Here is a 23493-nt window from a genome sequence, read left to right as displayed (position 1 = left end):
AAAACCACGCACATGTTACAGGTGGTTTGGAAAAATAAACAGCCACACTGGCTCCTTGTGGAAGGTTTTTCAGTTCACACAAGAACACCTACTATACACCAAAATGTTTCCTCAACTCATTTTCAATGATAATGTATATTTCTCATTGTCTCATTTATTTTCTGTTGGCCTCATACATATATGTTTATCTATATTAACTTTAATAATTAACAAGAATTACTAACAGAAACTGAAAGGGCTCTTATGGGTCACAGTGTTGAGCTACAGGCTGCAATAATTTCTTACAGCCACCCGATGTCACTGTGTAATGCCTGAAATCTTTTTGGCACAAACAGGAAGATCTTAAGATTTGAACAAGGCTTTATCTACCCTTCACTACTGTTTAGTGTCATATTGAAATGAATACAATATATTTAACCTCTCTTCTCAGAGCTCTATCTTAGCAACTCTCTCTCTCTCTCTCTCTCTCTCTCTCTCTCTCTCTCTCTCTCTCCACACACAGGACAGTAAAAGAAAGAATAAACACACAGTTCAGCAGTCACTACTGGGATTTCATCATCATTATCTGTTCCCCTTGTCCTCTGTATAGCCGTCTTTTTGTGTAGCTCTATTATGGCTCCCATGTTTATCTCTGCTTGTTTTCCATATTTCACTTTGTCCATAAACCTCCTGCATTTACCTCCTTCCCTGCTCCTCATTCCTTGTCCCACAACCCAACCCCAACGTGACACCACCAGCTGAACGATGTTTTCCTGACAAATTTTATCTGAGTATTTTGTAAAATAATACAATAAGAATGTACGTATATTTAGTTCTACCTTATTGTAGACATTTTTGTTTTCAAAAAATGTTGCCAGGTTTGGAAACATTGAGTTGAGATAGATGTCTGATCTACTTAATTAGTTGATGGGGACAATTTAGGGTGAGTATTGAGATAAATAATAATAATAATAATAATAATAATAATAATAATAATAATATTAATAATGTGATTTTATGGAATATCTGGGGTATATTCTGTCTGCAGTTAAATAAAAGTCAATGGAATTTCCATACGGTCTTAACTGTTAATCTGATTTGATGTTTTTTAGTCATTTTGTAATGAAAGGCATGATACTGTACACATTTCTCTGGGTGTATATATATATATATATATATATAATTATCTACTATGTCTTTCCCAAAACATGTCATACATTAATCAGAGAATTTCAAAACAACAAAAAAGACAACTCTATGCATTAACAACACTTATGTTCACTGAGTGAATCTAATCTATTAATACATTTTGGGTCTAATTGCTTTATTTATTCTATTTTTGAAATGACTCTACCGCCTTCTTTAAATAAAAGAAAACCTGCCTCCAAACAAATGGGGTTTATATTTATGTAGTACACAAGGCTTTATCGGGGAAAGGATCACACAAGATACTTACAGCTGACTCCTCCCACCAACCCCATGTTCGAATACAGTCCACTATATACTCATCTTTGATTTTTTAAAACATAAACACTTTTAAAATATTTATGTGGAATACAAGATTTAATGTAAATTTTAATTTGTATATTTTTTGAGAATCACGGCTCTGGACCCACCGCGACCCTGAACTGGATAAGCGGTTACAGATAATGAATGAATGAATGAACTTTATAATGAATTAGAGCTGGATGATCAGGCCAAAATTTATATCACAATATAACATGACATCAAACATCAAACATAAACCTCTTGGATTTGTCTGTATTAACATTTTCAAAGTAACTTTGAAATTGAAGGCAGTGAAATGGGCAGCACCCTGTAATGGATGTCAGTTAGTGACAGATGCTTTACATATTAATGTAATTTGAAAAATGTTTTTAAAAATCATATCGTTGTTATTGAAACATCTGTTATATATATATTATGTAGTTATCAATGTAGAATAAACATTTATTCATTAAACTTTCACACTTCATCCTGATCAGGGTCTGGAGCCCAGCTGGAATCATTGGGTACAAAGCATCTAATAACCCAGGCAAGTTGATAGTTAAGTTGATAATAATGAGGTGCGTCTAAAAACACACACATCTTACCTCAGAAAATTAATAAATGTTTAATTTTTAATGTCAATATCTCAAATTCATAGCCTAATCATTCACTTATAATAATAATAATAATAATAATAATAATAATAACATTAATATTAATAATAATTATTATTATTTTTGTGTGTGTGTGTGATTCCTTTTGGCTTTGGTTCTAACTAAAGATGCTTGTAATCAGTCTTTCAGGCAGGTCTAGAATATCTAGAAAAACCCCCCCAATGGTCCCAAAGAAACCCTTTGATTTTTTTTTCTGTTCTTTTCTGAGCTGGTCCATCTGCTTCTGCATCTCCAAACTTTTCTGCTTGTATCCCTCCTCCACTCTCTGCATCTGCTCCTGAAAACGATAAAGAAATAGATTTTATCAAATAACAAAAAAATCCTGTGAGCTTCTAATAGATTGTTATTTAAGATAATTATTTGGCTGTATATTAACCAATCCAAATCGATTAAAAATGCTCAGAGATTATGTCTTGATTTTTGTGATCAACTTATCCACATTTGGTTTTAATTTTGGAAACTGGAAGGGAAGGTGTAATACAGGGCATTTTAATAATCCATAAATATTTCACATTATTACCTTATGTTGAGCATCTAGAGTTCTCTGAATCTCTTCTCTACTGCGTTCGTTCTCTTCTTCCATTTTCATCTTCAGCTGCTGAACGTGTTCCTCGTGGGATTTCTGCTGATCCACAATCAGCTGTTCCTGGATTGTTTTCTGTTCTTCTAGATATTTATTCTGTTGCTCCACAACATCTCTCTTAAGTTTTTCCTCTACAGGGAACAGAAAGTTTTACCATTACAAAAAAGCAACAGAATCTTACTTCTGTGTTTCTTTATCATTTTCTCTCTGTTTTACCGTGTATCTTCTGCTCAGCTTCACTAAGGGAGCGGTCAGCGGCCAGAATACTGCTCCTAACCTCACTCTTCTCCTTCAGATAAGCTGCCAGAACCTCTTCACTCTGAGAAAAACACAGGAAGATTATAACTTCAGTTCTAAACATATCCACAACTCATCTTGTAGCCAGGCTAGAAGCCTGTTTCAATTGTACAGTTTCCCTAATAAACGTATCCTTTCACCCTAAATTTGTATTTATTTACTTCAACATTACATTCACACAACAGGATTTTTAATTCCATTCCACTTCTTTTTTTATTTCTTTTTTTTTTGTCTGTAAATGTAGTAAGTATGAAGACTCACCATAAGACCTAGTCCTTTCTCCTGTTTGTACTGTTGAACTGCTGCCTCCAGGGCACAGCAGAAAGTGGAGTATCCTCCTGGGCGCAAGTAAGTTCCATGACTCAGCTCCTCCTCCAAAGGACCAAACACTCGAGCGATTACACTCCTGCTCAGTTTACGAGATTCCTCAATATTCTGTTTAACCAGCTCCCCGTACTCATGATCCAGCTGTGTCTGAAAACCACAGAAATGAGGAATGTTTGCAGATCATTCTCTTTCCTGCATTAGTCATCACTGACATTTAAATTAATAAAAAAGATCCCCATCTCATTTATTACCTTCAGCTCCTTCTGGTATTTCTGGTCCAGATCATTGAAGGAGTCTCTGATGAAGATGCTGATGGCCTCTTTCTCTACGACTGAGTGAAGGTCAGAAAGCTCCTGCTGAGTCTCTGTGGGGAACTTGACTTTTTTGATCATCTCACTGCGGTAAAAGTCTACGGCTTCAGTTATTGCTCGACTGTTCTGGATCTGAGTCAAAGACTCAACGGCGTTGTCCAGAGATGGAACCTGACCACTGCTGATCGCCTCCACGTACGTCTGAGCCAGAGTGGCCAACACTGAAACACAGATCATATGCATTAACAAGTGAGTTGCAGTTCTACAAATACAATCATTTAATACGCTACTTAGTTTCTGAAATCCTGTGATGGGAACTTCCTTTTCCATTTCCATTTCCAGTGGAAACCACAGATGTAATGTAATATTTCACCATTAAACACTCGGAGACCAAATTTAATACATGACTGTTTTTATTTGACATCGCTGGCGATAATCCCCAACTGTGTTGAATCACACATATTATTTGTTGATTGATTCGTTTTAGTGAATTCAGTCTTTGGTTAGTTTAAATTAATATTTTAAAGTCTGTACCTGTAATAACAATTCATCATTTTTAATATGTTGGATCTTGTGATGGGAAAAAATTTACATGGAAGCAATTTGGTTTGTAAATGAAAGCCACTTTATTGTTTAAGCAACTGTAACACACATTCGTATTTTCTCCATTAGCTTTACAGCATGACATTATCTCTACCTTTTCAACACAACTACATACTGAATTTCACAGTGTACCCAACTCATTTCCAACACTTTAAGCTTTGATACATTACCTCACACCTCCAAAAATAAGATGTTTAGAAGATAAACTCTGAAAGCCCAAACATGTCTGTGGGGTAGTAAAGAGGACATCAGGAATCTTGCTAAAACATGAATATTAGTAAGTGTCACACTTCCTGGTCTCCCTTCTGCCTCTGACAACTACATCTCCCAAAATTTCCTTCTGTTCGAAGACTGTCACAGTCTGTTTGAAGGTGTCAAAGCCTCCCAATCACAAACCCTTTTGCAGATCCTCCTCACCTGAATTCTGATTGTACAAACCTGTGACTCATTATCTCTTTTGTGTGTATTACCCTGTCCATGAGACTCTAAATTTGTTAATTACGTAGCCAACAGAGAGGTCCTTTCATATTGGTTTTCCTGTGCATGGATTCTTGCTAGTTGTATTGTTTCTCTTTCTTGGTTTTGTCGCTGGGGTTAGTTTGCTCATTCTTTGGTTCATCTGACCTCTGACTCTGGTTGTCTACTTGATTAAGCAACTGTCTCTGCCCGTGTCTGTCGTGGTCGCTCTTGTGACTGTATTATTATTGACAACTGTTTCTGTTAATCCTTTTATGTGCCTATATATTAAATTCCCCTTTTGTTCTATATCAGCAAGTGTGTGGTTTGTGGATCCACTGTTACAGTTTAATTTCTGTTCTGAATCAGTGCTAAAGCAGAATGGAAAAACATTCTACAAAACCTTCATGACAAATGGACAAGTAGAGGTAATTATAGTAGTAAAAATAAAAGGCTATTACATTGATGGCAGTTAAAAACTGTAATTTCTTTCACCTGAAAATTTAGGACACTAATGATAGTGTGACACTTAGATGAAAGCAGAACAATCTCCTGATTATTGAACAACAAGGTTAGAGAATAACACAAGGATCGTTATTATGATTCTGCTGTTGGATTCTGTACATCTCCATCTGCATCATTCGAATTTCCTCCTGGCGTCTTTGCTCCATGATCCTCATTTGTTCCTGAAAATATTAAACATCAAACACATAAGAGTCAGCCTGAGAGTGTAAAAAACATTTATTTAATGAACATAATTAATTCTTCTTTCACTCTTTTTGAATCACAAAATATAATAGTGTTTCAAAAACTGTATCAAAAACACACAGTATGCAGTTGACAGGGTGAAAAACTCATTACCTCATGTTCAGCCGCTATCCTTCTCTGCATCTCTGCCCTCCTGCGTGCATTCTCTTCTTCCGTTTTCTTCCTCAGCTGCTCGGCGTATTCCTGCTGGGCTCTTTGCTGATCCCGAATCCGCTGTTCCTGGATTTTCCTCTGTTCTTCTAGGTATCTATTCTGACGCTCCAGAGCTTCTCTCCTGAGTTCTTCGTCTACAGGAAAATGAACTGTTACAAAAATAGCCGTAAACTGTAACTCTAATTTTCCCCTCAGTTTTGCCACAATGTGTTTATACCCTTTTTCCTTTGCAGGGCTTCAGTTAGGGAGCGGTCAGTAGCCAGAATATTGCGTCCAACTTCATTCTTCTCTGACAGACAGGTTTTCAAAACCTCTTCACTCTGTTAACAAAGTGTGAATGTAATTTACTGGGAATACAGTCAAACATGCTCCGATTTCTTGGCATGCATGCAGAATTTGGAGTACACATATGTCTAAAACTTTGGCATATTTTCATAAGACTGTAAATCTCATCCCTGTTGATGCCACAAAAATCAGAATTGGCCATAATCTATAAATGGGTATGATGGCCCTAAGTGAACAGACATTTAGTAGTGCAACTTTTTAGACCTGGTTAGATTGCTAATCATAATTGCCATTACTCACATGCCTCAGGCTACAGTAATCAGTAATCATTCTTAACTTATGTTGTACTATTTCACCTTCTGAATCGGTTATGATTTTGATATTGAAAGTCATGCCACCAGCTTGTGGTAGGAACTGGAATGCAAAATTGACACAGAGCATTGGTTCCAGCATGTTAGATCTGAGCAGTCCTTGACTGTTCTGCAATATCTCATTAACCTCCTCAGTTCTGTCTCTTCGTGACTGGTGATGGAGAGCTATGGTGACTGACATTACCAGTGTTAGGTGCGAGTTTTCCCTGTGAGTTATTTCATAGAGCAGATTATCTGTAAGCATTTATGTTTAATTGTTGTTAGGTTAAAGCTGGTCAGGACATTTACAAAATATTTAAAATGTTTCTATGAAATTCACTTTTTGATGGCCACAGCCTGTAAAAAAAAAAATATTTAGATCCTGCAGTTTGCTGAAAGGTCCACATCTCTTTCGCCCAGTTGGTCTAGAGATGAACACTTCAGGAGGGGACAACTCAAAATATCAACCTGCCAATTGAATTCTTGCTTCTGAGTTTCACTGTTGTCTGTAAATATTACTACATGGTATAACTTCACAGAGTAACATGAGCAGAGCAAAATGATGAGAGTCCCCGTTCAGGAGTGTTTCAGATTCTAATGTCAGCATGAGTAGCATACTGGTGGCTAAAATCTTTAGATTGCTGTTTGCCAAAGAGGCTAGCATGCCAGTGGCTAACACAAAAGCTTGTTGTTAATATAGCCAGCAACCCAGCGACCAGCATGGTGAAATCTGTTCTCTCTCAGAAACATGTTTTTATCATCAACACGTGTCTGTGTGCACTGTTGGACTGTGCTGAACCTTATAAAACAGTGTTACTGTAATAATATTTCTGCTCTCTAAATCAAGACTCACCATAAGTCCTAGTCCTTTCTCCAGATTGTACTGTTGAACTGCTGCCTCCAGGGCTCTGCAGAAGTCTGAGTGCCCTCCTGGCCGCTGGTAAGTCCCCACTCGGATCTGCTCATTCAGGGGTCCAAACACTCGAGAGATAACACTCTGGCTCAGCTTAAGTGATTCTTCCTTATTTTGTGTAACCTGCTTCTCATATTCGTGATCCAGATGTGTCTGCACACCAAGGAACCAGAGGAATGTTCACAGCTCAATCTCCCTCCTACATCAGTCATCTCTAAGCTTTAACTTAAGATAAAACATCAAATTTAGTACCTTCAGCTCCTTCTGGTATTTCTGATCCAGATCATTGAAGGACCCTCTGATGAAGACACTGATGGCCTCCTTCTCTACGACTGAGTGGATGTCAGAAAGCTCCTGCTGAGTCATCGTGGGGAACTTGACTTTTTTGGTCATTTCACTGCGGTAAAAGTCTACGGCTTCAGTTATTGCTCGACTGTTCTGAATCTGAGTCAAAGACTCAATGGCATTATCCAGAGACAGAAACTGACCACTGTTGATCGCGTCCACGTACGTCTGAGCCAGAGTGACCAACACTGAAATACAGTTCAGCTTCATTAACCTGTGATTGGCAGGTGATATATTCATGGGAATAGCTGATGTCATATTGTAAATGACAGTTTTACAATAATATCCAGATCTGTCTCCTATGGTCATCATGAACAGGAGAATCAGATGACGGTGAGCACGCACAGTTGAGCAGGTGAATTTTTATATCAAGTGAGAACTCGACTCTCAAACTTCACTCACAAACCTGCAGCACTGAATCTCTACAGTTCCCAAACGCTTAATCAAAGTCAGTAAAGCAAAAGTGATGGAGCTCAGCAGGAAACTCTATCCTGTTGTCTTTGGAAGGCATTGGAGGCGTCAGATTCTAAATTTTTACAGATTTTCTGAAATGAGGCTTTAGTGTATATTTATTATTTCACCATTCATCATAATATTGAACTGACACTAGTTAGTGATAAAGTAAATCTAACTACAGCACAGAAGTGTATATAAGATTATGATTCATATAAGTAACAAAATAAAGACCTGTCAATCAGTAGTAAAACTAAACCCCATTTCTTTTCTAATCTCTTCAAATATTTCCTAAAATGTGTTCCTTCATTCCATCCAGCTCCTTCAGTTCCAGCCTCTTCTCATGTGAAATCTCATATTTATTAGTCTTAATAAAAAAGCAGTAGAACCTGGATTGATCTCTACATTTTGGTATTAATGAGGTTTATGGAAATGTTCTGGCTTCGAGATTTCTCCTGATCACTCTTGCTTTAGTTCTGCTCATTTACAAGAGCTTTCCTGTGTCCAAGGTACACTACAAGTACAAAAGTCTGTATCCAACCATTATTTTATTCAGCTACTTTAAGGTTCGGCCACTGCACACACACTTATCTCACACTGGAGTGCCTCACATCACCCAAACAAGGTTCTATTTCACATTCCATTAGAAGAAAAATTACTTTACTAACCAGAATTTCTCTATTAAATATGTTAGGCCATTGTGATAAAACTCACAGGTGCATGTCTTTATGCCTCATTATACATGTTCTGTCAGTGTAGTCTAGTACAGTTGATTTTTTTCCCATTTGTCTAAGACACAAGTGTTCTTATTCTTGCCTTCTTTGTTTGCTGTGTATATACAAACCTGATTCCAAAAAAATTGGGACACTAAAATTGTGAATAAAAACTGAATGCAATGATGTGGAGGTTCCAACATCTAATATTTTATTCAGAATAGTACACAAATCACAGATCAAAAGTTTAAACTGAGAGAATGTATAATTTTAAGGGAAAAAATATGTTGTTTCAAAATTTCATGGTGTCAACAAATCCCAAAAAAGTTGGGACAAGGCCATTTTTACCACTGTGTGGCATCCCCCCTTTCTTCTTACAACACTCAACAGACGTCTGGGGACAGATGAGACCAGTTTCTCAAGTTTAGAAATAGGAATGCTCTCCCATTCATGTCTAATACAGGTCTCTAACTGTTCAATCATCTTGGGCCTTCTTTGTTGCACCTTCCTATTTATGATGTGCCAAATGTTCTCTATAGGTAATAGAAATGGACTGCAGGCTGCCATTTCAGTACCCGGATCCTTCTCCTACGTAGCCATGATGTTGTGATTGCTGCAGAATGTCTGGCATTATCTTGTTGAAAAATGCAGGGTCTTCCCTGAAAGAGATGACGTCTAGATGGGAGCATATGTTGTTCTAGAACCTGAACATAGTTCTCTGCATTAATGGTGCCTTTCCAGACATGCAAGCTGCCCATGCCACAAGCACTCATGCAACCCCATACCATCAGTGATGCAGGCTTCTGAACGGAGCGTCGATAACAACTTGGGTTATCCTTGTCCTCTCTGGTCCGGATGACATGGTGTCCCAGTGTTCCATAAAGAACTTCAAATCGTGACTCATCTGACCACAGAACAGATCACCAGCATCCAGTAGAGTTTTACGGCCTTGACCCTTACGCACAGCAATTGTTCCAGATTCTCTGAATCTTTTGATGATGTTATGCACGGTTGATGATGATAACTTAAAAGTCTTTGCTATTTTTTTTTATCTTTCTGCACAACAATGGTGGAATTGGTGATCCTCTTACCATCTTGGCTTCAGAGAGACACTGACACTCTGAGAAGCTCTTTTTATACCCAAGCATGTTGTCAATTGACCTAATTAGTGTTAATTGGTCTTCCAGCTGTTTGTTATATGCTCAATTTCCTTTTTCCAGCCACTTATTGCTACTTGTCCCAACTTTTTGGGGATTTGTTGACACTGTGAAATTTTGAATCAACATATTTTTCCTTTAAAATGTTACATTTACTCAGAATAAACTTTTGATCTGTCATCTATGTTCTATTACGAATAAAATATTGACATTTGCCATCTCCACATCATTGTATTCAGTTTTTATTCACAATTTGTTTAGTGTCCCAACTTTTTTGGAATCCAGTTTGTATCTAATTAAGGTTATTTTCTGTGTTTACTTTTATTAAATCTGTGTTTGCACCTCAGCACATGCTTTCACCTCCATATTCCCTCTCATTCACCTGCTAAGATGAGTAGGATGGGTACACTGTGATTTTTTTGTTGCTCCAAAATGTACTTCCTCTTGCTTTTCTTGACACTGTCACTATTAGCTGCTCACAGTGGGTTATTCATTCAGTTCTTGTTTTAATTTTGTATTTCTGTAAAGCTGCTTTATAACAACATAAGACATTTTAATAAGTGCTATACAAATACATTTGAGACAAAAGTCTGTGTCTGAAATGACTTCATTCAAATGTAAAAGAGTTGGAGCTGGGCTGAAATATTTGTCGACATGTGAGACACCTCATTCAGAGCAACCGAAATATATGATTCTCATGTAGTCCCTTAATTTTTGTCTGTACAAATTTTATATGGTTCATTATTATAAATATTTTCTTGAATCAAAGATCAAAAGCAATGTTTTATATTAAGTGTCTCAAGTGATTTCTGAGAAAACTGGGGGTTCTAATTTTTTCATGGGAGAATACTAACACATTTGTCCACATCTGTATGTGATGTGTATATTTGACATGTATTTTGTGTGAAATTTATGTGTTTTTAATTAATAAACTCACTTCTCCCGGTGACTCCCAGGCCTCCCCTCAGGGTTTTAGGGTTAGAGTTGCTGTAAATATATGAACAGAAAGTGTTCGCCTCCTTCACAAAGTCCTCTTCCAGGTCAGCGTCGGTCAGACTCTCCATATTCATCATCTTCTTTGAATTCGCTGGTCGCTCAAACACAAAACACTTACGAACAGCAAAGAACTCTCGCACACAGCTCCTCGTCTTGTTCCTTATCTCATTTAGGCTGTCTCCTTTAAATTAAACACAACAATAATTATAAACATATGTTAAGAGTCTTTCTATGACACTGATTTGAATCAAGTGACATTCTGAGTCATTTTATCTTTTATTTTATATTTATCTAGACTTGATGTAGGTAAGGGCAGCACGGTGGAGCAGCAGGGAGTGTGTCTTTCACAGCTCCAGGAACCTGGAGGTTGTGGGTTTGAGTCATGCAGATTAGTGATTACAGACATTGAATGAATGAATGCTATAGATAAATTGATCAGTACAATGGAAGATCATTTGGATGTTGATGGTTTCGTTCATCACAAAATTTATACCAAATTGTCACTAAATATTTCTCAGAGTCAGAAATATTAAGTAGCTAGATATAAGATTGTTTTTAATTTGCCAAGATTCTGCTGTAATCACAGTGATTCCCTTAACCCTCTGGAGGCTGTGATCCTGCCGGCGGGATACATTAGAACTAGTTTTTGTCCCTGAAACATAATAAACATAGACTTTAAAGAGTCTAATTTTCAAATACACATAGGTTGAAAAGAAATACATTTTTACCTGGTTGTTAGGGAAACAACAAGAGCAACAAGAGGCATGTCTCTCTCTGAGACTCATATAATGAATCTTATTGGAGGATTAAGATGTGTGAAAATGCCCTCTTTAGTCAAATAAACAAACGTACATGGCTGTGTTTTTGGAGTTCCAAGACGACACAGTCACACATTTCAGCTGCTTAAGGAGGAACAGCTTCATGTAGTGATGAGTAAGTGAAGTAAATTTGACTCTTTTGTCTGCTGCACATTTGGCGCTGATTAGCATCAATGCTATGCTAGTTCAGTATATATTTCAGAAGGATTTCGTGAAGCTGATGGTAAATGTTGTTTGGGTGCTCTCTGCTGCCTTCGTTTGAAGGTCATATTTATGGCTATGATCCTTAAAAGAAATTTTTGTTGAAGCTAAATAACTAAAATATTAACATTTATATCCAAATGATTCAGTTGTTATCACTGATGGGGTGGTGGGGCTAATGGGCCATTATCTCTGACCGTGGGGAGGGGATTTCTCACCTTTGTTTCACATCTATCTCATAAACAGTCAATGTGTGAGCCACAGGTTTAGAACAGTGTCTCATCAGATTCATATCAATATAGAAGAAATTTAATTAAAATATCAGAAAGCTGAGTTCAGAGCTTTAAAAAAACTTCATAAATGTTTACAGTGTGTTTTTTTGTTTTGTTTGTTTGTTTGTTTGTATTTCACTGTATATCAGCACCTTTGGGTTTTTGGAAAAAAACAGTTTTATGTAGGTGCAATTTGTTAAAATATCAAGGCATGTCAGATCACCTCAGACATGGCTGAAATCCCCAACTTTATTTGCTCAGATTCTTCAGCTTCAAAGTTGATCAGGTTGTAAGTGTTAAGGAGAAATGCTGAAGCTCAATGTGGGACGAGCACTGGACAACCTGCACTGAAGGTGCTGACACTGAAGGAGCACTCCAGAGCACTGGGTGGCACTATGAGACACAGTATTGGTTCTGTTTCTTACTGGAGCACACGCCCAAAACATGAATGAAAGTTATTTTCAACTTTACATAATTACCCGGTTTGAGTTTGAGAGCATTCTCCAAGTATTCATCAGCAGTGATGGGTTTTATATTTAAATAATTACCTGGTTTGAGTTTGAGAGCGTTCTCCAGGTACTCATCAGCAGTGATGGGTTTTCCGTTCAGCTCCAGCCGCAGAATGAAGTCTCTCACCGTCCAAATGAAGGAGGGAAAGACTCTCATGAACTCTGTGGATGTGTTGTATGTTTCTTCACCATTCTGGGTGTTTGACTTTAATTTAATATTCTCTGTCAGTTTTGCCACATAGCTGTGTAAAACCGTTTTCAGGAAAACAAATGATACACAAAGCAATGAATAATGGATCTAATGTAGTGGGGAAAATAAATGTATGAATATATAATACATTTCATTGATAAATGTCCAGTATTTGTTCAATAATCTATTGCAGTTTCATGTGAATTACAATATTTAAAATATATTCCAGTCTGAAAGTATCTATCATATCTAAGCTGTTGTACACAATAGTTCTGTGTGTGTGTGTGTGTGTGTGTGTGTGTGTGTGTGTGATTAAGGATACTGTAGTTTCTCCAGTGCTGTGTTATCAATCGTTCCTAAGCTGTTGTAGACCAGAGTGCTGCTGAGGAGAACAGCCATACAGAAGATCCAGACATCATGCTTCTCATCTCCCTAAAAACGCATATTTCATCAGTGGGTCACAAATATTAAACACCAGAAGCATCACTGAACATACTGTACTAGCAGAGAACACAGTTTACTCTTGTATCCTGGTATTTCTCTTCTGGATTTGTGTCCAAATTTGTAAAGTTAATGAAAACCGTCTTATTAGCCTTGATCTCTTGTTTAGATTTGCTTAAATTCAAATTCGAGTTGTGTGCTCATTAGCTGACTAATGTCATCGAGTTTGCACCCTGGCCAAAGAGAGTGGCTGAAATGAGGAGGCCCTAATGGCAATATTTCAGTATGGGCTCAGTCGCAGAATGAAGGATGAGCATGCCTATCATGACCTATCCCTGACCTAGTTGGATTGTGCAAGGTGAGTATTCACTTTGACACCCATATGCACCAGAGGGTCCAGGAGCAGGCAAACAACACTCATGCCTTTGGGCATAGTTCATCTGGACATGCTCCTCCCATTTTGTCAGCAACACCAAGGGATGTCCCTGAGCCTATGCAGTCAGGGGCACTCACCTGCCTGATACCCCACTGATACCCTCCCTTTTAGGAACCTGGCATTGTGTTAATCCCTGCAAGTCGGGAAATGACTGAGAGGATTAGACTAGGGCACTTTCATGCTTTCTGCTTTAACCCTCTCGACAATGCTTAAATGGGAACTTCACTAGACCTTTGTAGACTACAAGTAGCTTAATTTATACTAAGTTTGCCATGACCCTTGGGCACCGCATTGAACATCCTTTACCTGTCCTTGCCATTGAAGGGCGAGCAGTGGGTTTGGGGTATATCACACACCACACCCAACCACTAACCCTTCACTTCAACTCCCATGTGTAACAATAGAGATCTAGCCAACACAGGCCTAACACAGGCCATAGTTTTGAGCTATCCTTGGCTTAAACATCACAAGCCCTGAATTGACTGGTCAACATAGTCAGTACTTGTTGTAGTCATGCCCTTACCTGATAGACCCCAGGACCTTTCTACTGGACCACGGAGGCACAGGTGACTTTTCAGGACATCAAGACAAAACTAACAGTACCACTGGTACAGAGGCCTGATCCTGAAAAGCCATTTGTCATTGAGGTATACACATCCAATGTATGAGTTGGAGCTGTGCTGTCTCAATGCCAGTAACCCAATAAGAAGCTACACACCTGTTCCTTCTTCTCACGTAAAAACTATCCCCAGCAGAATGCAACTACATCATCAGGGGCAGGGAACGTCTGGCTGTGAAACTTTCACTGGAGGAATGGAGGCACTGGTTAGAGGGGGCTAAACACCCATTTGATGTAGGGACTGATCACTAGAACCAGGCCAAGTGGCCAAACCCTGTTTTATTGGCTGTTTCCACTTCATGCTGTCATACAGGCCAGGTTCCAAAAACACTAAGCATGATGCCCTGTCCCTGCAGTTGTCACTCCCTGGATGTCACCAGAGCCCATCCTTCCAGGCCCACAGATTCTGGCTCCTCTTCACTGGGGCATTGAATTTGGCATAAACCAGGAGCCTAATCCCAAGGGTGAGCCTCCAACCGACAATATGTGCCTGCAAGAGTCCACCAGCAGTTTCTGATGAAGAGATCTTGATGAAGACAACTAATGATATTAACTATAGGTTAGGTGCAGTGTCAGCAGTAATACAGACTGCGCACTGAAATGATGTAATATAAATCAAAATGGTTTCAAGGCAGAGACTAAATTCACCCAAAGCATTAGTAAAGTGCCACTTTTTATTGTTCTGAAAATTTCAAACACCACATTCATATTAGTCTTAGAGAAATTTGGAATATCTCATATAGCCATAAAGGTGGCCTTATTTCTCCCTCTGCGTCCTCAAAGCTTTAGTCTTGCTGGTAAACCTTCCACCAGCGCACAGATGTCTTCACTGACATCTTCAATATCTCCCTGAACAGTGCTGTGTAGAGCATATTCCCTCATGTGTGCCCACATTTACAATAGATTTCGTACAGAACCTCTGGTATGTCCTGGTCATTACGTGTAGATGTTATGGCCATTTTATGACTGAAAGTATAATCACTGGAAAAAAAGAACGTTCAAGGTTTTTTTCTGATAACCTTTCATCATTTTATAATTTTTATGATTTCTGTCCCCACCTTGTCCACATCCCCTAGCCCCTCAGTGTCCAGCAGCACCAGAGTGTGGTCTTTTTTCTGAGGGTGAGGCACACACCACATCCAGATTCCCTTTGTCTTAGACTCAATAGTGTTGCCCAGAGGAAAACCTGAAATTAAATATAAAGAGTAAATAATATTGTATTCATTCATTCTGTAAAATTTTACCCTGAACAGGGACCCGGAGGGACTAGGGCCTACCCAGAATCAGTGAGCACAAAACAGGAACACACCCTAGACACACCACACAGTTACCCAGTCACTCATACACTCATCCCGTCACTCACACCTGTAGAAACGTTCACTCTCTCACTCAGTCTCTCTCACAAACACACCTGTGGAGAATTTCACATGCTCACTTAGTCAACTCACTCACAGCTGAGGACAGTTTCACTCAATCAGCCACACACACCTGTGGAAAATTTTACAAGTTATGGAGCATTTGTAAACTGTGATTTGAAGTTGTACATCAGTTTTAGAATATAAGCTCATTAAAGTGACAATACATAAGCAACTATGTGAGTAATTACTGAGGTATTTTTCATTCATAATATAAAATAGATTCTCAGATCAGCTTCTACATTATTTTGGTCAGATTGCTATGTGACAAACATTGTTTTTGTTCTACTGCTCCAAGAATTCCAGTTGTAAAAGCTGGCATAAAATCGGTATCTTACCTATAAGCTTTATTGTACACTCTTAAAAAAAAGCGTTCTTCATGGTTCTCCATCTTTGCTAAAGGCAATGGTTCTATATAGAACCACAAATTCTCAAAGAACTCTCTGAATACCTAAATTAAATTGTTTATATGAATTAACTCAATAAATAAAATTATTAGTATAATATGGTCTCCCATTATTTCATGAAGTGGTCTATGCAGTAAAATATTAAGTTTGTATTTTTTAAAGAATTTTAAAGAATTTTTTAAAGAATTTGAATGATTTTCATAGGGTTCTATATAGAACCATTTATGATGCTATAAAGAACCACGTTTTCATATTTTTTTTTTTTTTATTTAATTGCAAATTCTTTAAAAAATACAAACCCTTTAAAAAGGGTTCCACTATTATTACAAGCCAAAGAACCATTTTTTGGTACTATACAGAACCATTTTTGCCAAGAGTGTAGAGATATTAAAGTTTGTGAATGTGAAACTAGAAAGGCAGTTTTGAACTCTAGATCTGATCAAACATATTTGTGTCTCCTCTTCTTTACTGAATTTAAGGCATCTCTTTTTGCCAGGAAATTAAAAACATACCAGTGGAAATGGAAAACTATTACTTGGGAATGCAATATGGATAATCATTTTTCCCTCCCTTTAAGGGCAAAATATAAAATAAAATACTGCATAAAAATCTAATAAAATTTACAGTAATATTTCTATTTTCCACATATAAATTGGGCAGTAAGAATGTAGCATGGATACTGATTCCAGGATAAAAGGTAGAAAGCAGAAAGGTCAAACCTCTGGTGCCATTTACAACACCTATGCAACAAATTGAGAACAACATTTCTACATTTAATTGTTTTTGAGTTATTGATCCTGGAAACAGCAGAAGAAGAAGAAATTGATTTCAATACAGTTCTTTGTAATACACTATGACCCCTCACCTGTCTGTGCTTGTGCCAGTCGGTTCATGAGGTAGGACTTTCCAGTTCGGTACAGACCCACCACTGCCACCACCACCACAGGCTGAGTGATCTGATCCAGGATCTTCATCGCTTCTTCACACACCACCAGCCCTCCATCTTTCGTGTTATTGATGAGACATATTGGTGCAGACATTTTAATTGTAGTATCTCCAAACGCCATTGTGTCTGGAACAGAAAACATAAATACATAGGGTTTAATTCCCCCATGTGAGTGAACATGCTACACAAGAAAAAGTCTATGGACCAGGCTCCTAACACTAAAGCTGCCTACCTCTGGAACTGGATTAGGCAAGGCAAGTTTATTTATAGAGCACCTTTCATACAAAAGCAATTCAAAGTGCTTTACAGAAAAAAAAAAAAAACAGTTAAATTAAAAGCAAGAATAAAAATTATAAAAATCAATAAAACAATTAAAATTGCAATAAAAGGAAATACATAAAAAGAGTAAAATAAAACAGATAAAAATTATTAAAACAATTTCAAATGATACAATAAAAGAACAGAAATACAGTATCGTTACTGACTAAAAGTGAAGAGTGTTTTAAACTTAGATGTAGCTGCTCAAACAGGAATGTATTAAGTCTTTATTCAAAAGTGTCTAAAGTCGGGACTCTTCTAATATTCTCAGTCAATCTAGAACTTTATGTCAATCTGGAGAGATCATGTAATTAATTATACACTGATCCACCTTATCATTATTGCCACCCCTTTATTTCTTCACTCACTGTCCATTCTCTCAGCTATACTGCCCACAGAGGAGCGCTGTGTAGTTCTACAATTACAGATTGCAGTCCAGCCACAACTCTGTATATTTTTATCATTTTTTTACCCTGTAATTTGATGTTCAAGACCCCCACATAGCAGTATAGTGTGTGTTGTGCTGGTGCGAGTGGATCAGACACAGCAGTGCTGCTGGAGTTTTTAAACCCTGTGTCCACTCTCTGTCCACTCTGTGAGACACTCCTCCCTCGTTGGTCCACCTTGTAGATGTAAAGTCAGAGACAGTAGCTCATCTGTCGCTGCACAGTGTGTGTGAAATAATGCTTCAGATTAACCACAGGCGTATTAAGGAGGATGTACAGAGAATGTTACAGAAGGTCAGGTTGGGTTTGTGGGGTGTGAACCCATGTGCCTAACTCTCTCTGAAAGAACCAGTGAGAAAGGGGATTATCTTTTAAAATAAACATGTATGGATGTAGGCATGAACAAAATATGAACACACTGTGTTTACTGTGAGCTGAGGAGGAGAGTGATAACAGACCTATGCTGTAAGTGCCATAGGAAACAACTCCTTTTAGGTCACAGACTACAAAATTACATAAAAGTAAAGAGTTGAAGGATATTGCAGTGAATTTTCCAAACACATTGGTACCACTTTTAAATACAGTTATAAATGTATATAAATGGTTTAAAAACCTTTTTGTACATTGTTATTAATCAGGTTGTAAACACTTTAGAGGTCATTAAATATTGTTTGTAGCACAGAGAAAGAAAGTACATACCACATTATCAATGTCTTATTAAAAGACTCTCTGTTTGTGTTTAATACATTACATGTTTAACTATTAATAAAGAGATTGTAATATATATATATACTTTTATAAGTGCAGTCTTATTCTAAATTGATAAACAAATAAATACATTGATCACAAAAAAGCATCTCCTCTTTTTTTAGAGACAATTTCACCTGCTTTATTTTCATTTTAAACTCTTTTCCTTTGTTTTGTTTCTTTTTTGTTGTTTTCATTTGAGTGTTCTCTTTTTCATTGCCATTTTTCAAGGTATGTCAGTTCAAGCAAATTTTATTTCCTTTCCAACCATCTACAGTTAAATGAAACAACGTTTTTAAAGACCTAGGTGCTACATAAAATGACTCACGTAGTGAGAAACTGAAACTTGTTTTTATGTCAACTGTTTTATGGTTCTTTGTGGTTTCTTCTTTTTCCTTTACTTGGTTTTGTTCTCTTTTCTTGTCTGGTTTCAGAGAAATATAATCCTCACAGGAGTGTCAGGTGTGTACTTTCCTGGTATTTACTGTGTAATTTCCCCACATTTTATTGTGTATTCAAAAGTGATTGCAGGTGTGAGTGTGTGAGTGAATGTGTGAGATTAATGAAATATTTTTGTATACTTTCTCTTGTGATCTCTTCGGAAAACATTTAAGAGAAGGCCATATAAAGAGTGGGAAAAGAGACACACAGTGCAACTTCTCAGCTTATCAGCCATGACCACCTGCTCACTCAAGGTCAGCTGCTCCCTCTTCCTGCTCACTTTACCCTTCCCTTTCTTTCTCTCTCTCTCCCTATCCCTCTCTGCGCATGGGAACAGAAATACATGATCCAGACTGCTCTCTGTTATTTCACTGTATTTACGGAATAAAAGGAGAGAACAGCACTGACTTTGTGATTTCTTTATTATTAGTGAATAAAACCTTTGTATAAACTTTGCATGTGCTATTATTGTGTTATTAATATGTATATTAAGTGAGTTAAGCTTGCTTGCAGAATAAATGCATAAAACAATAACTGTTAGGGGAAATTACACTCAAAGTCCCCAAGTGAAAGTGCCAGCCCACAGTTGAAAAATGTGGGGTACATATTTGTACCTTTAAATAGGTATTTTTCTATATTAACTGTAGATGTTAAAGTTGTGCTGATGTCATTCGCCCCGTTTCATCTCCAGGACTTTTATTGTGTTCTTTTATTCTCCACAGTTGTATAATGAAAGATTACAGAGATCCCCCTCTCCTTCTGGAGAAGAGAATGTAATGAACCTTTAGGGAACACAACTGGACTTCAACACCACTGCTGTACCTTTAAAGATACACTACACTGTCTGTAGCTTTAGTGACTGTAATATACCTCTATTGGACCTTTTTTACTGAGAGTGTAAGCACTAAGTATTTTATTTAAACTGATTTATATAAAGCAGTTTTTCCTTAAGTTATGGGAAGATACACTGTAGATACCAGGTAAATTCCCTTTAAAATGCCAGAATGTACACATTAAAATGCAAGAAGATGCCCTGTACGTTACAGGGAAGCACAATTTAAAGTACAGACTGGTAGGTATTTTAGAAGTACTGATGAATATAAGGAAGTTATGGGAGGTTACACTGTAAGTACTGGAAGAACAAACTTTAAAATGCCATGAAATACACCATCAAACTTGTGAAGATACACAGTAAATGCTGGATAAACACATGTTAAGGTACGACTTTATTACAAAGTGTAACAAAATATTTATTCATTCATTCATTATCTGTAACCGCTTATTCAGTTCAGGGTCGCGGTGGGTCCAGAGCCTACCTGGAATCATTGGGCGCAAGGCAGGAATACACCCTGCAGGGGGCGCGAGTCCTTCACAGGGCAACACACACACTCACACACATTCACTCACACACCCACACTTACAGACACTTTTGAGTCACCAATCCACCTATCAACGTGTGTTTTTGGACTGTGGGAGGAAACTAGAGCACCCGGAGGAAACCCACTCAGACACGGGGAGAACACACCAACTCCTCACAGACAGTCACCCGGAGCGGGAATCGAACCCACAACCCCCAGGCCCCTGGAGCTGTGTGACTGCGACTTTAACCTGCTGAGCCACCGTGCTGCCCCAACAAAATATTTAATAAAAATTAAATAATTTTAGAGTTTACCGTATGTTGTTTGTTGAGGTAGAAGGATCTCAGTCCCTTGGAGTGGAGAGAGAAAGCTATTCTGTTTACAAACAAGTCTGCTGTAAATAAAAGAGTTTCTGTCAGTGCAGAGGGTCTACTGTGAATAGTGTCGTTGCAGTGATGAGGAAGAATGTGTCCAGAGCCTGTGAATGTGAGCTGTATTTATACGGGGAGATCAGAAACAGGAGGTGGGAAATTCCCTTCAGATTCAATGGAAGTGAAACTGAAAGAGAACTGAGGGAGTAAAACTGACTGTTTATAGTGTGGAGAACCTGGAGCAGGGAAAGTTTAATTCTGTATTAAACAGGAACTAATCCTAGTGAAAGCATTCCTGCTCTGATTTTATAAAAAGTGCCTTTACTAATAAATGCACTGTGAATAACTACTTCATCAGTGCTTTATTAGTTCATTACATCAGCAGGAGTGACACTGAGCAGCAGGTCTGAATAATCCAGATTAAAGTGTATAACCCTTTCACTAGCATTTCCACCTGGACAGTGACAGTAACTGGGCTCATGATCCCATTTGAGTTTTCTCTTTTTCATTGCCATTTTTCAAGGTATGTCAGTTCAAGTAAATTTTATTTGCTTTCCAACCATCTACAGTTAAATGAAACAACGTTTTTTAAAGAACTAGGTGCTACATAAAATGACTCCCGTAGTGAGAAACTGAAACTTGTTTTTATGTCAACTGCATGGGTTTTATGGATCTTTGTGGTTTCTACTTTTTCCTTTTCTTGGTTTTGTTCTCTTTTCTTGTCTGGTTTCAGAGAAATATAATCATCACAGGAGTGTCAGGTGGATAGAGGTGTTAATTAACTCCATGTCCATAGATCTGTGAAGCTGAAGGTGTAGAGTTACAGCTATTCCATGGCTTATCACTTATGTTTCTTGGAAAGAAAGCCTGCTAGTCTCTGACTCTGAACAGTGAGAAGCTTTTAGGAGTGAATCTATAATCAGAGGGGAATTTTAAACAAGTTCATCATGTCAGGTTTAGGGGCATTTTGACATAAACTCCATCTTCCTCAATATTCAACAATATATCTTTGGGAAAACCAAAAAAATATTTGATAACATGTTATAATACAGCCTGTGTTTTACAGAGTACTTACAGTATATCTTCCTGCATTTTGGGGTGTACTTTCCTGGTATTTACTGTGTAATTTCCTGCATTTTAAAATGTAATTTCCCCACATTTTATAATGTATTCAAATGTGATTGTAGGTGTGAGTGTGTGAGTGAATGTGTGAGATTAATGAAATATTTTTGTATACTTTCTCTTGTGAGCTCTTTGGAAAACATTTTAGAGAAGGCCATATAAAGAGTGGGAAAAGAGACACACAATGCAACTTCTCAGCTTATCAGCCATGACCACCTGCTCACCCAAGGTCAGCTGCTCCCTCTTCCTGCTCACTTTACCCAGATTTGGATTTTAAAGTCACACTTCAGAGCTGAAGTATCCTTCTAATGTCTCTGCTCTCTCGCATCCTGTTAGTTTCTGTCACATTTCCTGGTCTTTCTCCTGCCTCTGACTATAACAACTCCCATAATTCCCTTCTGTTTGAAGACTGTCATATGTTCAAAGCCACCCAATCACACACATATTTCTGGATCTTTCTCACCTCAATTCTGATGGTATTGTCCATTACACTCTGTCTTTGCGAAGTATTGCCAACTTACAAAGTGTACCGAGCGGTCCTTATCGGTTTTCCTGTGCTGGTTTTCTCGTTAGTTGCCCGTGTCTGCTGTGGTCACTCTTGTGATTGTATTATTATTGACAACTGTTTCTGTTAACCCCTATAATCTTCTATATATTAAAATCTCTTTTCGCTTTATATCTGCAAGTGTCTGATCTGTGTTACACTGTCACTGTTACAGTTTCACACATAATATGGTTTTTGCCTGATTTATCTCTGCAGAAAATATCAGTGGCAGCTGGTGAAAAATATTCTAGATGGCGCTGTTTGTGCCACGCTGTCAGTTTCAACAACCATCCCAATACACACACACACACACACACACACTGCAGGACACACACACTCTGTGAATATCAGTCTTTTTTAAATGATACTGAAATAAATCAGTAGACTAATAGTTATAAAAATGACTATAAACTGCAGCTCTAATGCCCTCAGATACACAGTACATTACATGTTTCACTAGAGTAGAGTGAGCTCAGAAACACATAGATGTATCAGCACAAACACTAATAAGACAATATTAGGAGTTTATACAGTGAAGTATTTTGCTGGTTCATACTTTATCTATACAAAAGAAAAGCTGGGCTCTGTGTGTGTGTGTGTGCATGTGTGTGTGTTTGTTGTGTGTGTGTATGGACAGAAGGGTGGTGGATTTCAGAGCACCTGGAGAAAACCCACACAGACACAGCAAGAACACATTACACAGTACCATTCGTCCAGTTTCTGTACTGTTCTCTCCAATTGTGGAGGGAAAAAACGTGATGCATTTAAATTTTCATGGCCTTAAGCAAAATCCTTAGTATTTCTTCATCAAATGGTCAAATCCGGACCACTGTGACCAGCTAACCAAACAGATTTCAGTATGATAATCAAATATTTGACTGACATGTAAAACTACCAGTCATTTGACACTATGTTAGTGTCTCATGCAGATGAAGAAACAAGGAACTGGAAAATTAGAGAGGGAAGTTTTTTTAAATAATTAAAATGAGGAAAAAACCACATTGGCTTAAAAATAGTTTTACAACCTCAAACTGAGCCTGC

At 37.8% G+C, this 23493-nt stretch overlaps 1 protein-coding gene across 2 annotated transcripts; it reads right to left on the bottom strand.

The window, feature by feature from the left end:
* Nucleotides 1-1264: 1264 nt before the first annotated feature.
* On the bottom strand, nucleotides 1265-20869 carry LOC136666092 (guanylate-binding protein 1-like). 2 transcript variants are annotated; one of them, XM_066644090.1, is made up of 11 exons: nucleotides 20730-20869; nucleotides 17025-17231; nucleotides 15396-15523; nucleotides 13164-13273; nucleotides 12691-12893; nucleotides 10793-11032; nucleotides 3600-3880; nucleotides 3283-3495; nucleotides 2941-3043; nucleotides 2662-2855; nucleotides 1265-2418 (listed from the first exon to the last, which is right to left on the bottom strand). In XM_066644090.1, exons 2-11 carry the CDS (start codon nucleotides 17224-17226, stop codon nucleotides 2239-2241), a joined length of 1854 nt encoding a protein of 617 aa, XP_066500187.1. In that variant the 5' UTR covers nucleotides 17227-17231; nucleotides 20730-20869; the 3' UTR covers nucleotides 1265-2238. The 2 variants fall into 2 exon arrangements, with proteins under 2 accessions (XP_066500187.1, XP_066500188.1); XM_066644091.1 differs by lacking the exons at nucleotides 1265-2418; nucleotides 2662-2855; nucleotides 2941-3043; nucleotides 3283-3495; nucleotides 3600-3880 and adding exons at nucleotides 4270-5404; nucleotides 5580-5773; nucleotides 5857-5959; nucleotides 7128-7340; nucleotides 7440-7720.
* Between the last annotated feature and the right edge of the window lie 2624 nt (nucleotides 20870-23493).

The sequence above is a fragment of the Hoplias malabaricus genome, chromosome 14, assembly GCF_029633855.1.
Source record: "Hoplias malabaricus isolate fHopMal1 chromosome 14, fHopMal1.hap1, whole genome shotgun sequence".
Lineage (NCBI taxonomy): Eukaryota > Metazoa > Chordata > Actinopteri > Characiformes > Erythrinidae > Hoplias > Hoplias malabaricus.
The sequence above is the reverse complement of the archived record's forward strand: the minus strand, read 5'-3'. Positions and strand labels throughout refer to the sequence as shown.

Coding starts and splice junctions, on each gene's coding strand:
- LOC136666092 (XM_066644090.1), bottom strand. CDS start 17,226: ATGGCGTTTGGAGATACTACAATTAAAATGTCTGCACCAATATGTCTC. Junction 12,894..13,163: donor ACAGCACTGGAGAAACTACA/GTATCCTTAATC, acceptor GGTTTTACACAG/CTATGTGGCAAAACTGACAG. Junction 3,496..3,599: donor AATACCAGAAGGAGCTGAAG/GTAATAAATGAG, acceptor TGTGGTTTTCAG/ACACAGCTGGATCATGAGTA.